Below are 15,935 nucleotides of genomic sequence, written 5' to 3'. Positions count from 1 at the left end.
ACACGGGCCCCTCAGCCACACAGATAACAATAACCACGACGTCCTTTTGAACTTCGTCTCTTTTTATGTTTGCTCACTGTTTGGCTAAAGTACTGGTCACAAATTTAATGGCCAAGGAGTGTTTACAAATCAAGTGTTTACATTCCTCCTGGAAGAGAAAAGAGCTTTAGGGAGTCAGTCTGAGGGTAAGCAATCCAGAGAAAATCCCCACGACAAGGGAGGTCCTCTCTGCGTCCGTCTGCTTCTTATGGGTGGGTATGCGTGCATGACGTTCAGATCTGAGCTGTAGCAGCAGCACAAAGACATGGGGTGCTGGATGGCGCTGGCCGGGGGCGGGGGAGGGGAGGGCACTGTACCCTGACCCCGGGATACTGTGGCCTCCCCCATTGCACGTGAGGTTGGGTTTGTGGGGCTGAGTAACAGGAGCACGGAGGTGTCCCCGAACGCAGCGCCGGGGGGCTTCGTCTTGTTGCGGTCCGTGCCTGTGTATTTCACAGAGCGGCCCTCCAGACGTGGCGCGGCTATCTTGTTTTGCCGTGTGAACGCCTCTGGGGGGGGGGGTGTCTCCATGTTTGCTCTCTTAGGGGGAAAGTTCAGATCGGGCAAACTGTGGACAAATCCTTGCATGAAATGATACCCATGTGGCTTCTGCCGTGGTTCGTGGGGGGAGCATCCTGTGTCCCTCCATGAGTGGAGTGGGGTTCCCCTCAACAGCTGGGAACAGGGCCACACCGGTGCTGTGCCTTGGGGAGGGGAGCCCCCACTTTCTCCCTCAGGCTCTGGGTTCCAGTCCCATTGGTGAGGACCCTACTGCTGGAGCCAGACAAACACAGTCCCGGAGTCAGGCCGCACTCCAGGGTGGCCCTAGAGCTGTGGCCCGAGTCTAGAGGGGCTGGGACGTCCCCCACCCCGGAGCAAAGCCCCTGCCCGGAGTTCTCCCGTAGCGCGCTGGTGCTGGCAGTGTCCCCCGGTCCTGTGGCCGCAGTGCGTGGTGCTTTCCGCGACGTGATCCCCGGTTCCATGATGGACGTTCAGAGGCGCGTGGCGGGGTAGCGATCGACGGAGGCCACAGGGCTCTGACCGGAAAGCACTTGACACGTGCATCGCAGATGACTGCAGAGGGTCTTGGTGTTCGCACTTGGGACTGTACATCCGGGCTCCGTTTATCTCCAATTGTATGATATTGTACAATATCTAGAAATTATCATGTGTGTTTGTTTTGATGGCACTAGAGTTTGAGCTCAGAGCTCTGTGCGTTGCTAAGGAAGACCTCCACCATTTGAGTCCGGGCTATCCCCAGCCCTTTTTGGCTTTAGGTTGCTCTTCAGATAGCATTTCGCACTTTCTGTTCAGGCTAGCCTCAGACTACAGTCTCCTACTCGCCTCTCCTGTGTAGCTGGGATGGAGTCTCTCTTAACTGTTTACCTGGATGATCTTGAACTATGATCCTTCTGGAGCTGGGATTATGGACATGAGCCACCGGCACCCAGGTAGAAATTCCGTGTTTTAGATTCCTCTCGCACTGGTTAGAGAAAGCTAAAATCCTCAAGACCTTATAATTGGACATCGGGTGGTATTATTTTGTGCACCCTTGTGTGTGAAGGTCCAGTACTCTGTCCGTGCCTCCGACTCCTCAGCGTGGTGACTCCTCAGCTTCTCCATGAGAAGCAACTTTCTAGAAGTGATTCCTCCATCCTCAGTTATAATTAACGAAAGACGAATGTGTTACTGACCTCTCAGCCATGAGAGACAGTGGGCAGCTCTTAGCTACCGAGAAATTCAGACGTCCTCTTGAAGCCTGTGGCCAGTGACTGCTCATTAAGTTCAAAAGATTCTCACATTAAAGATGAATATTTGAAAATGTCCTAAGTGTTATTTTAAACTTGCCTTCCTTTACTTAGATTTCATTCTCTCCCCCTCTCATGTCATTATTGTATTAAGCCTCTAGTTATTGACAGTGATTAAGGCTTGATTATTTGCTGACTTAATTAGATCACTTGGAGCCTCAAACTGTCATCTGCAATGCAAATGTGAGGTGTTCTTAGTTTTGTTATAGATTAAATATTGTGGGAGACCGAAGGCAAACAAAAAATTTGCCACAACTGGATTTCCAAAACACAAGCAAATCGGACTAGAACGTGTTTAGCATTGGCAAGATGGAAGACGTCCATCACTGCGGCTGCGTGCGTGAGTGGAGGGGACGAGCCAGGGGGGGGGGCTGATGATTAGCCCACATATCCCACTGGAGAAACCACTCAGCTGAGGCCCGGTAGACCTCTGTGGTGTTACTCACTAGAGCTTGCTCCTCCTCTCTGGCCCCCACCCAACAGCCGGCCACCGAGTGGGAGAACGCTCCCTTCCTCGCCATCTCACCTGATTCTGACCACACGGCTTTGGCAGGACTTGGGGGCTCGCTCTTGGCTCCAGCTGGCCGGTGGAGGGATGGGTCTGCCGCAGCCGGACTCAGAGGAGCCAGCCCCCTGGCTTCCCAGGCCGTGGGCTGGGGGCCCCCAGCGCGGTAGCCGTGTTTCTGGACAGCCACGGTCTCTGGCTATTCTGAGCACAAGCAGCACAGCTGCAGCAGGCTTGCTGGTGGCGCCAGGCCGGCCGCGCCTGGGACCCCCTCACAGTCGGTCGCCCAGTCCTTAGATTTCTAGGGCTGCTAACTTTCTTCAGGGCCTAAGTTTGCCTGAGTTGGGTTTCTCACACTTGAAGCTACAAATGCCTGGTGTGTGTGTGTGCGTGTGTGCGTGCGTGCACTGTTCACTTCGTAGGTACTGTGTCAGCAGCGGAGGGGGTGGCCGGCTTGTTCCCTGCAGTGCAGCTTCTAATGGCGGTTAGACCCGAGCCCCGCTCCTACCCGGGCAGGTGCCCGCTCTGCACTCACCAGCCTCCCCTCCTCCAGACCCCATGCAGCTTACCCCTCACCGCACACGCATCTCACTTCATCTTTACACCCACCAACTATTTAATGACAACTTAACACAAGGGGATTGCTTCCTGAGAACATCTGGGGAGAGATTAAGCTTGTTCCATGTAGATGGCAGACTTAGGAATCGTCTCAGAATGTCCTTAGGCCTTGTTCTTGTTGTCTGTCACTCAGGAAATAGTATGCAGCACGTGTCATGCTGCTTGTCTTCCACACTCAGGGGCGTGCGGCTACACTGGCAGAGAAAGACAAACACCCCCGACGGATGCCAGGGAGCAGCCTCCAGCTCCGACTCGAGGCCTCTGAATGGGCTGCGTCCCTGTGTACCTGAAACCTTAGGGCAGACTGGCTATGCCCAGGAGCCCTTACCTTTCAGCTCTCAGGTGACAGGAGGGTTAGAACCACCCATCCTGATGGTATTTCTATTTCCAGTTCCTGGGAAAAGGAGGAAAACAGGTGATATCCAACACCCACCAAGCATTTGCTTATGTAATCTCACTTAATCCTCATAACCAGCCTGGGCAGTAGCTTTCACTACTGTATTAGTTTCCTAGGGCTGCTAGTAAAACGTACCAGAGCTGGCTTGGCTTAAAGAAGGAATCAACAATCCCAGTTCTGGAAGGAAAGCCCCCAAACCGTGAGCAGGGCTCCCCCTGGAGGCTTTCCGGAGCATGATCTTCCTCAGCACCGTGTCCTGGCTGGCAGTCCTCCCTCCTTCCGTTAGGTAAAGATGTCACTTGGCCATCTTCCTTTCTCTGCCAATCTGTGCACCCTCCCTTCTCCTAAGGACACAACGAATGGATGTGGGACCAACCTGAATTCACAGGGACCTGACGTCACTTACGAATGGATTAAATACATCTGCAAAGACACAACTTCAAAACGCATGCTCACCTAGGCTCTGAGGACCCACAAGTAAGAAGTGCCGCCCCTTTATGGATAAGATAACGCTAAGATAACGCGAGAGCACGAACGAGGGTCCTCTGTTCAGCTTCGGTTTGTAAGAAGGCAGAAGCATGAGTGCAGGCTGTCCTGTCCTGCGTGGAGACTGACGAGGAGGACTGCAGACACCAGTCACAAAAGGGAGGGGTGGCTGGCCTTCAGAAGTGGGAGCACACCCGGGCCTAGTCTTCGCTGGTCTGCCCCTTGGCCAGGTACCCCAGTTACCATGCAGGGAGGCCTTTGGAGCCGCAGGGGCGATAGCATTCTGTATTCTCTTTGAACTGTAGAATCAGGTCCTCATTTCCAGTAAGGAAACGATAGAGAACAACTAAGGACAGAGCTGTACTTTCTGCTGTATATATCAGCTCATCATTTCAGTTCCTCATAACACTAGATTATATCTCAAACTCCACAGGCTCATTCAACCTTTTAATAATCTGCTGTTGAATACCTCAACTCAAACATTTCTGATCCTATACCCTCCTATGGTTAGCACGTGTAACAGCATGCGAGTAAGCCTACTATTTCCTTCTATGATGCCAGAAACGCATGCGCAAGCCCTGTCCCCTGGGTCCAGTGCTCGCGACGGCGTCCCTAAATCAGAAGCCTGCGTAACGCAGATTTCCAGAATCCTCAAACTTCTCACAGCATCTTGTGAAAAAAGAACGAAAGCAAGCTATCCTTATTCCTGCCGCACATTCGAACTCAATTCTGGCATATTCATAGCCACCTGCATGTCAGTCACACAGCCTCAGTGTTGGCCCTGATGTGATCCAAACGCTATGAACTTTTACAGGAGCCACAGGCCCCGCCCTTCCCCCCTTAGCTCCCACGAGCTGGTGTTAACTTGCCTCACAACCCAGAATCACACTCACAGCTGAATTGTATTATGAGCTTGTGGAGGTGGCACTGACAGTTGGTTTTCTATGCCAGCCTCTTTGCTCTGAGTGTGGAGAGCAAAAACTGGATGAGAGGGGCTGGGGATATAGCCTAGTGGCAAGAGTGCCTGCCTCGGATACACGAGGCCCTAGGTTCGATTCCCCAGCACCACATATACAGAAAACGGCCAGAAGCGGTGCTGTGGCTCAAGTGGCAGAGTGCTAGCCTTGAGCGGGAAGAAGCCAGGGACAGTGCTCAGGCCCTGAGTCCAAGGCCCAGGACTGGCAAAAAAAAACAAAAAACAAAAAAACTGGATGAGAGGGCTGGGCGCGTGGCTTAGCGGTAGCGTGCTTGCCTAGCATGCATGAAGCCCTGGGTGCGATTCCTCAGCACCACATACACAGAAAAAGCTGGAAGCGGCGCTGTGGCTCAGGTGGTAGAGTGCTAGCCTTGAGCAATAACGCTCAAGGACTGTGCCTAGGTCCTGAGTTCAAGCGCCAGGACTGGCAAAACCAAAACAAACTAACAAACACTGGCTAAGAGACCCCTCCAGTTTCCCAGTTTGTCCTCCACGGCCGATTTGGCCCTGGTTTGCAGGCTGGTGAAGCTTCTGGAGCCACAGGGGCTGTGCCAAGGCCCGGCAGGCTCGGGGATCCCTGAGGTGGGTTAAGGTTTACTCACGCCCAACGCCCGGGGCAGAGGTAAGTGGCCCCCGGGGGAGCGCGCAAGTCTCTGGACGGTCAGGAGTTTGCACGCTCCCATCCTTCCCTGTGGGCTGCAGCAGCTCTTTCGGAGGAGGCCGGCCTCCGTCACGGGCACGGGAGGAGCTCAGGCACACCAGGCTGATGGGTCTGAGTGTGTTGGAGTCTCAGAACTGGGGGGGAGGGGCAGGTTCCTTGATTCGCTTACAACAAGGCTTTCTCTCTAGGAAAGAGAGAGAGAGAGAGAGAGAGAGAGAGAGAGAGAGAGAGAGAGAGAGAGAGAGAGTCTCTGTGTGTGTGTAACCTCTCAGATTTAATAATCTTTAAGAAGATTTTATTTCTTCTTGGAGAAAACCATCATGGAGGTGGTTCCCAGGCTCCTTTAGAGATCTACACGGTTCAGTCTTGGGGATGGATGCCTTTCCTTCCTTTCTTCTCTGATCACCCCAACAGCGAGCATAATACGCCCTTTGGGAGAGGGTAGAGATGAGTTCAGGCTTCTATGTGGAGTGGACAGATAGTGTTGCTTTTCTTACTGGACGCCTGTTTCCTTATCTACTGTTCACTATCACATGTGTGTAAGCTGCCTTCCCGGCCCTGAAGAGCTAATGATGTTCCTACTGTGTTTCCTTTGCTGTGCACAGCAGACTCTGACCCTGGTAAACCAGTTCGTCTCTGTGCTTCCAACTTGTCTAGTCTTCTTTTCCCTCTTTGACAATACTGAGGTTTGGACCCAGGAGGTTAAGCCTATTAGGCAAGTGCTCTGTCATGTAGGCAACGTGTCCAATCCTTTTTTGCTCTGATTATTTTTATGGTAGGGCTCACTGTTTGCTCAGGCCAGCCTGGACCTTGACCCTCCTCTTTTTCGTCCTGTTCTATGATACCTAGGTGGTAGGTGCATGCCACTGCCATCTAGCTATTGTTTGTGAGGAGGTCTTGTCATCTTTTTACCCAGGCTGGCCTTGAATCACAATTCTCCCAATCTCTGCCTCTTAAATACTTAGGATTACAGGTATGAGCCACTAGCACCTGGTCCAATTTGTCTATTCTTGAAGACAAGAAATGAGTCTTTCTCAAGTTTGTGGTTTCACTGTCTGTCACAGAAACTTAGAATACAGGCTGTAATAGTTAACATTTTGTTGAAGGTATGAAGACTTGGTGAACAACTTTTAATATATATATGTACATATATATATAATTGGACTTACTAGAGGATCTTGAAATTTAAGTAAATACTATATAAGGTGAATCTTATAGAAATCAGTGTCTTTAAACGACTATCTAAAGACAGTTGTTTTGCCTAAAGACAGTTGTTTTGCCAGGCACCGGTGGCTCACACTTGTAATCCTAGCTGCTCAGGAGGTTGAGATTTGAGGATTGCAGTTCAAAGCCAGCTGGGGAAAGAGTCCATGAGACATTTATCTCCAATTAACCACCAAATAGCTGGAAGCAGAGCTGTGGCTCAAGTGGTAGATTTAGCTGTGAGCAAAAAAGCTCAGGGAATAGTGCCCCGGTCCCGAGTTCATGTTCTAGGACACACACACACACACTTAACAGAACAGATCCCAGTTGTCTTGCAGAATGCTGTTAACTGTCACTGTCTTCATGAGCCTGGTTTGTCCACTCCTTATGGCGTGGCAGTGGTCCTCCAGCGAGAGCCCTGTGGGGCTCAGGCCATGCGGAAGGTTTTGGGGATGCTCTCACCACCCTGTAGCCCAGGAGGAGCAGAACATACAAGTTTGGAGGCAGAAGAAAACAATGGCAGAAGACAAACACTGTTTGCAGTAATGCTACCCTATTGAACTCAGTGGCAACTTGGCCTTTCTTGCTACCATTAATCTACTACAAACAGTTGCCATAGGGAATCAAAAGGTGACATGTATGACCTCTTTATGCTCAGCATTCATCTTGTGGGTTGACCTGACATACAAATACGTTGTACAATCATAGCAGTCATGGTGCAAGTCTTGGAAACAACAAACTGTCACTGCATACTAGTGGCAGATACCCATGGAAATCGCCATGTAGACACCACATTTGTCCATTGATCCAGTACCACTGGGACCTTCTTTTTTAAATTTTCCAATGCTGTGGATCAGTGTGTCACCTGGAGGAGGGGCTTATGTTGCGAAGCCTGGGCTACTGCAGATCTTGTCCTATCTTTAGCGTCGGGGGTGTGGCTGGAGGGGTAAAGCTTGGTAAGAATGAGGCCCTGAGTTCAAACATAGAACTGAAAAACAAAAAACAAAAAACAAAAAAACAACCCACCACCCAAAGGGCGCGGGCACTGTGTATGTGTGCCAGCTCATTGCGTGCCAGTAATGGGGCTTGAATTCCGGGCATGGGTGCTGTCCCAGAATTCTTTTGCCCACTGAGTTTTCCAGCTTCACTTCCAGCTTTTTGTGGTTAGTTGGAGCTAAGAGTCTCACGGACTTTTCCTACCCAGGCTGGCTTTCAAGAGCAATCCTCAGATCCCAGCCTCTTGAATAGCTAGGAGTGCAGGCATGAGCCATTGGTGACCAGCTTGACTTTTATTTATAAATGTTCTTTGTTGTGAATTAAAGCAGAATGATTTATCTGCATGCCTATTTGTACTTTCTATCCATCTCCATTTCATCCATTTATCCACGTCTTTCATGTATCATCTATGTATGTATCTATATATCTATGTGTTATTATCTATCATTTATCTATCTCTAGTTGTCTTTGGTCTCAGCCCAGTGTAAAGTAGGAGTTTGTGGAATGAATAAATGTAGGAGCTTTTACGTTATAGCATCATTCAAAAGAGCTGTATCTCCTTACTGGTGTTGTTAAATATTAGTTGCTTTCACTATTATTTCAGCAAATGATTTCTTTAGAGGACAGTAAATAAAAAGTAAATTAAGCAAGCAAATTAAGTCTGCCAGCTGTTGCAACTCCAGATTTTTTTCGCTCTCCTAAGAAGACATTTCCTTAAAAGCACATGCTAGTGTAACGAGACAAGCTGATAAGCACCTTCCAATTGCTCCTGCAGACACGTAAGGCAACCCCATCACTGAGGATGTGCAAACACTGAAAGCCGTTCATCTTCACTGGAAACAAGGGCAGAAGACATGTATCGTAAGCAGCCATGGTAGCATGAACACAGTGGCACTTCTGCCACATTTAAAAAAGTGACCAGTGAATCCTGCCTCACAGATGTCAAGAAATCAAAGGAAAGAATTTTTTGCTGTATTAACAGCAGAAAACACCTTTGTGCATGTTCCCACTGTGTGTGTGAAGTGGGGAGAAGAGACAGAGACACAGGGGAGAGACAGACCGAGTCAAGAGCGAGATGAGCGAGGAGAGACACAGCAGAGAGGGACAGAAAGAGGGGCGAGTGTTGGTTTTAAATTGCTGGGCTTAGCTCTATCCCTCCCCAACATGTGGGGAGGGGTCCTGGGCTTATCTACCTTCTCTGTGGGGGATCCATATATACTCTCTTACGTCCCCCCGGCCGGTAGGGTATCAATGCTGGAGTGGGGTCCCGGATTTTAGCCTCGGGTCGCGTGTGGGTGCAAGACTTCCATGCTCGCCAGCCCAAGGGAGACACGAGCGCGTGAGATCTCGGAGAAAACCTCTAGGGCTTCTGTTTATTCAAATGAGGAGCCCCCCAGATATACCCCTGAGGGCGGGCACAAGAGAGGGATTGCAGATTGGTCACAGGGGGCTGTCCATCAAGTGATGTCAGGGGACCTCCTTTGGGGGGTGGAGGCCCAGCCCCCCAAGGCTTGGGTTTCTGGGGTGTCCTCCATTACACACGTGCTGCCCCAGGAGCAGGGCCTTCTCTTCCTGCCAAAGGAGGAAGGGGAGGGGCAGGCCAAGGTCAGCTGTGGCCCCTTAAAGGCACAGCTGACCCCAACAGGCGAGAGAGACAGAGGAGAAAGAGGAGTGAAAGAAAAGACAGGAGAGAGGTGAGCAAGAGGCGAAGAAGCAGGGGAGAGAGGTGTAGCAGCCCCCTTCCAGAATGCATAGAGACTTGGGGAACCGGAGGGGTCCTGCCTCACTCCTTTGCTTTAAGGAAACCTTCCCAAACACAAACACGCCGGGCTTCTTCCCCAAAGCCGAGAATGGTCCGGTGCAGATGACAAGTTTCCTTCAGCGAGGCAGAACAGACAAGAGGGGGAATACATATTTTATACGTTACAGGACTGTTTTCTTTAAACCCATTAAGAATTCACATCAGCATCTGACAATAGCTCATGGGAAAAAATGCCTTACTTGGTAAAATGTTTACCCCGGACAAAGCCCTAAGAGCTTGAACAAACGGTTACTCCTTCATTTGGAAGCATCCTTCGGGATGCACTTGTGGTTCTTGAGATGGGGATCCTCCCAGACCTCGGGGATGGGCCCTGCATCCAATGAGAGAGAGGAAGAGGCGGGGGACTGTGAGCACAAGGCCCTACCCTAGGGGGATGGAAGTACAGGGGCCAGCGAGACGGCCAGAGCCAAGAGCTCCCTGAAGCCACGGGGCGCTGGAGGAAGTGGGAGCATTTGCTCCTCGAGTGGGGGTGGGAGTGTGACCCTGTGGACAGAGGCCTTCATCTCTGACGTTCCGGCCTCCACGCTGTCTGGTAAGTTCCTGTGACCACAGTCCGGCTATGGACATGGTCTTCTGGCAGTTGTAGACTAGCGTGGACCCCACTCTAGGCCTACTGAATACCTGGTTTCTGCCAGGCAAACGGGGTGGGAGATGTCAGTCACTATTCTAATGATCAGGCAGGTCGGGAGATGTCATCTGAGTCACTGGTCTGGCCCAGATGCTTGAGACACAAGCTACATGGGAGATGATAGGCAAGCTGTGGAGATAGAAATCTTCAAGCCTAGACTTCCAGAATCTTTCTTGTGGCTTTTGCTGTGCCACCTGAGCCTCTGTGTCAGTGTTTTGCTGATGAATGACAAGGAGATGGACTTTTCTGTCTGGGCTGAGTTCAAATTGTGATCTTATGACCTGAGCTTCCGGAGTATGAATTGTAGGCAAGAGCCTCCAGTGCCTGGCTGGGTGACAATATTAAAAAAACAAAACAAAACAAAACAAAAAAACACCAAAACCCCAAACCCTCACATCTTTAAATGAATCCCACATATTTCCAGGTTTTTTTTTTTTTTTTTTTTTTTTTAGTGTAAAAGCCCCAGCTCTGAGGGGCTGGGAAAACTCAATGGTGTGTCTGTGGTCTTGCACCATCAAGTTAACCAGCCACATGGTGGTGCTGTTGCTGAAGCATCTGCACGAGCCAACTCATGGAAGGGGACGTGTGAAATGGGCCCCTGAAGGTCGTACAGAGTACACAGCCTCCCTGGGAGGTCTTTATCCTACAGTTCACTGCCCTTCGTACGGTCCGTGTTTATCTCAATCAGATTCCAAAGGATAATGAAGATGCTTTTGATAGCTTTAATTTTTTTTTCTGCAGGATTTATGTGATTATATAATATAAAAAGCATAAATACTGAAATCTTTTATTTGCACTGTGTAAAAATTTCAGTAAAAAATTCACATCATGAAAGTAGAAATACTGTCATGATTGACAAAGAAAAAAATGTAAAATACACTGTTTCATGATTACTCACAAGAAAATCTCTAATTTGGTTTGTCTAAACACATCAAATCATCCTACTCCATTCACTTTTCCAGCCATACACTTGCTCTCCGGAGCTGATTCTGGAAGAGAGTTGTGAACACAGTTGTGCATCTACACCCTCCATAGGCTTCAGGAAACAGCACACTTGCTTGATTCTTTTAGCTGTCTTGAGACCGATTATCTTCGATGACAATTGTCCTTCTAGGAAAGGACTCTGTTTCCACAAATATATATCGGAATTCATATCTGCCGCTCTTGGGGTTCTAAAGAGAAATGCATTTCCACGTGTTAGTTCCCGCTGTGGAGCTTAGCCAGCAGTGCTCCAAGCCCCTGCTGCCCGCACCCCCCAACCCCTGCAGCCCACAATCCTCACACCTCCTTTACTTCCACGTGCACGGTTCCTTGCTTCCCTGGCTCAGACCCCTCAATGTAGAACTTCAGACGCATGTGTTTCAGCCCGTCTTTCACATATTCGATGAAGCTGTGGAGAAAATGAAACCACTCAGGTATCAGCTCCTTTCGTTTAGACGTCGTGCACGGGCTCCCCAAGTCCAAGGTGACTGTGGTACCTGACATGCTGCCTCCGACCGCGCCTCGACATTTCCCCGTAGCCTTTCAAAGGTGCGCCGAAAATACTGACCACCTGCCGTGGGGACAAGGCTCCATTAGCATCATTTGTTAACTGAGTCCTAGGCAAAGAGTTCCTGACGGTGAGGAATCAGGGAGATGACTCTTATTTGAATTATTAGTAAATCAAACTGGCGGTGTTCACTGGTAGCCCAATTGCACGGAGAAACCAGTGTCTTCTGGGAGCAGCACAGCTGATTTTCCTCCTCTGTGGCAAAGGCTCATCCCATCACTCGGGGTGATGTGTGGGCTCACATCATTCCCTGCCCGGGGGCCACGGGCTCTCTCCTCTGACTTTACTGCCTGGTGAGGAGCAGCCTGGATTTGTGATGCTAGCTCCTGCGAGTTTTCAGGCACCGCGATTGGGATTTCAGTGAGGATGGTTTTTCCGTGCGGAAGCTTTTCACTCAGTAAGAGATCTGGCAGGTCACAGGGAGTGGGCCACCTGGGCTCGCTCTCCGTGGCTGTGACGGACTGCCTTCCTTCAGGCAGGTCACAGGGGGCGGGCCACCTGGGCTCGCTCTCCGTGGCTGTGACGGACTGCCTTCCTTCAGGCAGGTTTGCTACTTCAGTGTGTTCTAAGAATTTAACATCTATGAACAACCAGTAAAGCAACTCACTTGCACAGGTAGAACAAAAACATCCTACACTGATCTTTGGGTGTCATCATGTCTCAAGTACAAAACAAAGGTCTGGTAACATAAAACCAACCCCACCAATGCATTACAATATATTTTTACTGGTTTCTGACCTGGAATTTGAATCTTTTTTTTTTTTGCCAGTCCTGGGGTTTGGACTCAGGGCCTAAGCACTGTCCCTGGCTTCTTTTTCGCTCAAGGCTAGCACTTTACTTCTTGAGCCATCCTGCCACTTCTGGCCTTTTCTATATATGTAGCACTCTTGCCACTAGGCCATATTCCCAGCCCCGAATTTGAATTTTTATACTGTGTGTATGTGTGTGTGAGCGGGTGCAGATCCTGGGGCTTGAACTAAGGGCCTAGGGCTGTCCCTGAACTTTTCTGCTCAAGGCTGGTGCTCTACTACTTGAGATACACCTCCACTTCCAGCATTCTGGTGATTAACTGATAAAAGTGTCTCACAGATTGTCCTGCCTGGGCTGGAGTCAAATCACAATCCTCAGAGTAGGTAGGATTATAGGTATGAGCCATGGACATGAGGCTGGAATTTGAGTTCTTCCCACTTCTTCCTTCCCAACATTTTTCCCTCTCATCAGAGAACTAACCTCAGGATGTATTCTGCATTTTTCTAAGGCTTTCCCATATATCTTATTAGGACTGGATGAAGAAAAAAGTTCTTTGAAAATCGCGTATAACAAGCTACCTGAAATCACAGAAAAAGAAGATGAACCAAAGCAACAGCAAGATGAAAAGGTACGTTAAAAGTTATTTGGGAGTGTGGTACTTGCTGTGTTTTTCAACCTGTAATGCTGATTCCAATGAGCACCACTATTAAGTAGGTGAAATCTCTCCCAGCTTCTTTCACTGCAAAGAGAAAATGGCACTAAGTTACGGGTGTGCCCACTGTGACTGATGGCTTTAGCATTTCTAGCAGGTAACACAGAGTTAGGGTCCAACCGAGTGGTTCTGTTATGTTCACAGTAGTTGTTCTCCAACATCCTGCGGCATCAAGACTTTATGGGAGCCTTGGAGCAGGGCCTAGAACTCTCTCCTCCAAGTGCTAACCAGGACCATTCCCATTTAGCCTTCAAGATCAGGTGAGATTGGGCATGCTTAGGGTGGTATGGACAGACAGGGCCTAGAAATCTGTTTTTCTTTTAAATGTTCTAACTGGAATACTATTTACTTTCAAGGAAGTAATCCTCCTAAGTCCCTCAGAATAACTTCCACAGGTCTGCCTGTTCACACAGACTCAGTGCTGGCTTTGTCAACTAAAGGCCAAGAGACCAAAGAGACCAAAACGGGCGTCAACATTTCGTTGTCAGCAATCCTCCCAAATTCCATTTCACTGACTGCATAAAATACAATGCAAACTGGAATTTTCTTTCGTTACAAAGATTTACAAATTAAACTAACTTAGAAAATGAAGAATCTACGAAGAAACTGTACTTTATGTATTTTTTTCAACACGAATAAAAGATGTGTGATTCTGGTGTGGTGGCACTGCCTGTAATCTCGGCACTTGGAAAGCAAGAGGATTATTGTGAATTGGAGGCCAATGTGGGCCACACAGCAAGACCGGTCTAGACCATTGTCTCCAAGTAAATGACATGTAGGTTAAACAGAAGTCCTGGGGGATAAAGAAATTTAGCCGTTATATTCCTATTGTTGACATTTTCACATATATATGGACTACTACACTACAATTACAATCATACTTTTCCACTAATGTTGAAGGCCTTTTATGTGTTATATTTGTCATAAAAGACCTTCAACATTCATTATATTAGGAACTCAGACTTAAGTATATACCATATACTTTCTTTCATTAAACAAAACCTTGTTGTTTTTTTTATTACCTCAACTTTTTCCTTTTGTATGTAAGCTTCTATTACTTCTTAAAGACAATACTTGGCTAACAGTAGTCTTTAGCACAAGACAATCCAGGTTTTCAGTAAAGGCTAAAAGATGTGATTCAAATGACAAAAAGACTGCATCTCCTAACCCATGTGTAACTCATGGGACCAATCCAGAGAGTAACTGTCACCACAAATCTAATTTGTGCCAGGTGCACAAGTTGATAGGCCTTCAATGGCCTTCTCATTCCGCTGTCCATCAATATCATGAATTATACTTAAATGAATGCTAGCTTCCAGCTGGTTGGATGCCAGGTCCTAAGTTAAGAGTACAGTAACAACTACCCCAACAAGTAGCCACATTTGTGCCTATTACACAAATTAGGTTCCAATGGATTCCCAATTAACTCTCCTAATACATTCTCCTGTGCTTCTACTGTCTCTAGCCCTATGTTAAATATTATTCACAAAAAAACTTGTTTCGTGTTATTTTCCAGATATCTCCAGTGAAAACTTCTCATTGCCCACCTCACTCTTCTGAGATCTCAGGCCTAATACCTTTACCCACAAGACCTCTTGCTATTTATTTCTACAGCTTTCTAATCTTCATGCTGCCAGTGCTCTGTTGGGAATGCGGCCAGCTGTGAGAATAGAACTCGCAGTCTTCAGCATTCTTCTGCAAAGAGTCTCTTCTTCTAGGCCATGGTTCTTCTCTGCACCTGCCTCTATTTGGAGCATCTGAGGCCGGGCTGAGAGGCCTCTTCTGCACATGCACTGGAGCTGCAACCTTGTCTGTGTCTGGCTTGCTCCCCTCACCCGTCAACACGGATCGAGAGCACTCCCTAACACTCCCTGTTAAACAAAGCTCATCAGTCTGCCCCCTTGGCCAGCTGACCTACGTACAGCAAGTGCTACCCAGCAAGAGTGGTCCTAGAAAGCCGTTTCAAATTAAGGTTTTGGGGCTGGAACCCTGGTCACACTCACTGACCATGAAGAGCCTGTCCCTGGTGGGAGATGGGAGGATTCAGTTGGTAATGTTAACTTCGGCAGCTCTCACCCATGAGCGTCAACACACTTCTGACTTTCCCTGGCAAAATTCTACTTCGTGCTCCCTGTTTGTCTTTCCATTTGTGTGAGTTGCTTTTACTTTTTTTTTTTCTTTTTTCTTTTCTCGTTTGCTTGTTTTTGTTTGGCTGTGAACTTGGTTACACGGGGGAGCCGGCGGGCTTCCTTTTACCTTTCTGGGCCGGTGACAGGGCGGCTCCCGGCCTCTCGCTGCTCAGCGCGGGCACCTGCTTGCTGCTGCTGCTGCTGCCGCTGCCGTCGCCCTTGGCTTCCCGCGGCCTCGGCGCCGGCGACCAGAAGCTTCTCCGGGCGGCCGTCGGGACGGGCTCCGGCGGCCCCGACCTCGCGCCGGGCGCCGTCCTCCGGCAGGCCCCGAGCAGCAGGCGCCTCCCGGACTCCGCCTTCTCGGCGGCCCGCAGCAAGGCGCGGATCATGTTTCCAGCAAGGTCCTCCCGCGCGGGGACGGTGCCGAGACGCCGCGCGGCGCACGCGCACGCGGCCGGACACGAGCCCAAATCCACACACTCACATCGCAAGGCGCGGCAGGTGAGGAACTACGGCGAAAGAGAACTTCCAGTCCCCATTCCCTGGCCTGTTTCCCTTGGGAAGGCGCTGACATTCAGACCTTCCCCGCCATGCCTCCGCAAGGCACCCTGGGAAACACCGAGGCGTTCTGGGAATCGCAGTCCGTCCACTTCACC

The 15,935-nt window shown here is 49.4% G+C and overlaps 1 protein-coding gene across 1 annotated transcript; it reads right to left on the bottom strand.

Annotated features, from left to right (window-relative positions):
* Positions 1 to 10,911: 10,911 nt before the first annotated feature.
* Positions 10,912 to 15,878, bottom strand: Timm21 (translocase of inner mitochondrial membrane 21). The gene is made up of 6 exons (XM_048363005.1): positions 15,407 to 15,878; positions 13,115 to 13,177; positions 12,919 to 13,016; positions 11,618 to 11,691; positions 11,424 to 11,529; positions 10,912 to 11,311 (listed from the first exon to the last, which is right to left on the bottom strand). The coding sequence occupies exons 1-6, from the start codon at positions 15,666 to 15,668 to the stop codon at positions 11,207 to 11,209; spliced, it is 708 nt and encodes a 235-aa protein (XP_048218962.1). The 5' UTR covers positions 15,669 to 15,878; the 3' UTR covers positions 10,912 to 11,206.
* Between the last annotated feature and the right edge of the window lie 57 nt (positions 15,879 to 15,935).

Source organism: Perognathus longimembris, chromosome 15 (genome assembly GCF_023159225.1).
Source record: "Perognathus longimembris pacificus isolate PPM17 chromosome 15, ASM2315922v1, whole genome shotgun sequence".
In the NCBI taxonomy this organism is placed as follows: domain Eukaryota; kingdom Metazoa; phylum Chordata; class Mammalia; order Rodentia; family Heteromyidae; genus Perognathus; species Perognathus longimembris.
Note: the sequence above shows the minus strand (reverse complement) of the source record. Positions and strands in the feature narration are given on the sequence as shown.

What these genes read in the sequence shown, in the direction of transcription:
- Timm21 (XM_048363005.1), bottom strand. Translation starts at nt 15,668, where the DNA reads ATGATCCGCGCCTTGCTGCGGGCCGCCGAGAAGGCGGAGTCCGGGAGG. An exon ending in CCTGTCACCGGCCCAGAAAG is followed by an intron (nt 13,178 to 15,406) that starts GTAAAAGGAAGC and finishes TTCTCTTTGCAG; the next exon opens with TGAAAGAAGCTGGGAGAGAT. An exon ending in GGTCGGAGGCAGCATGTCAG is followed by an intron (nt 11,530 to 11,617) that starts GTACCACAGTCA and finishes TTTTCTCCACAG; the next exon opens with CTTCATCGAATATGTGAAAG.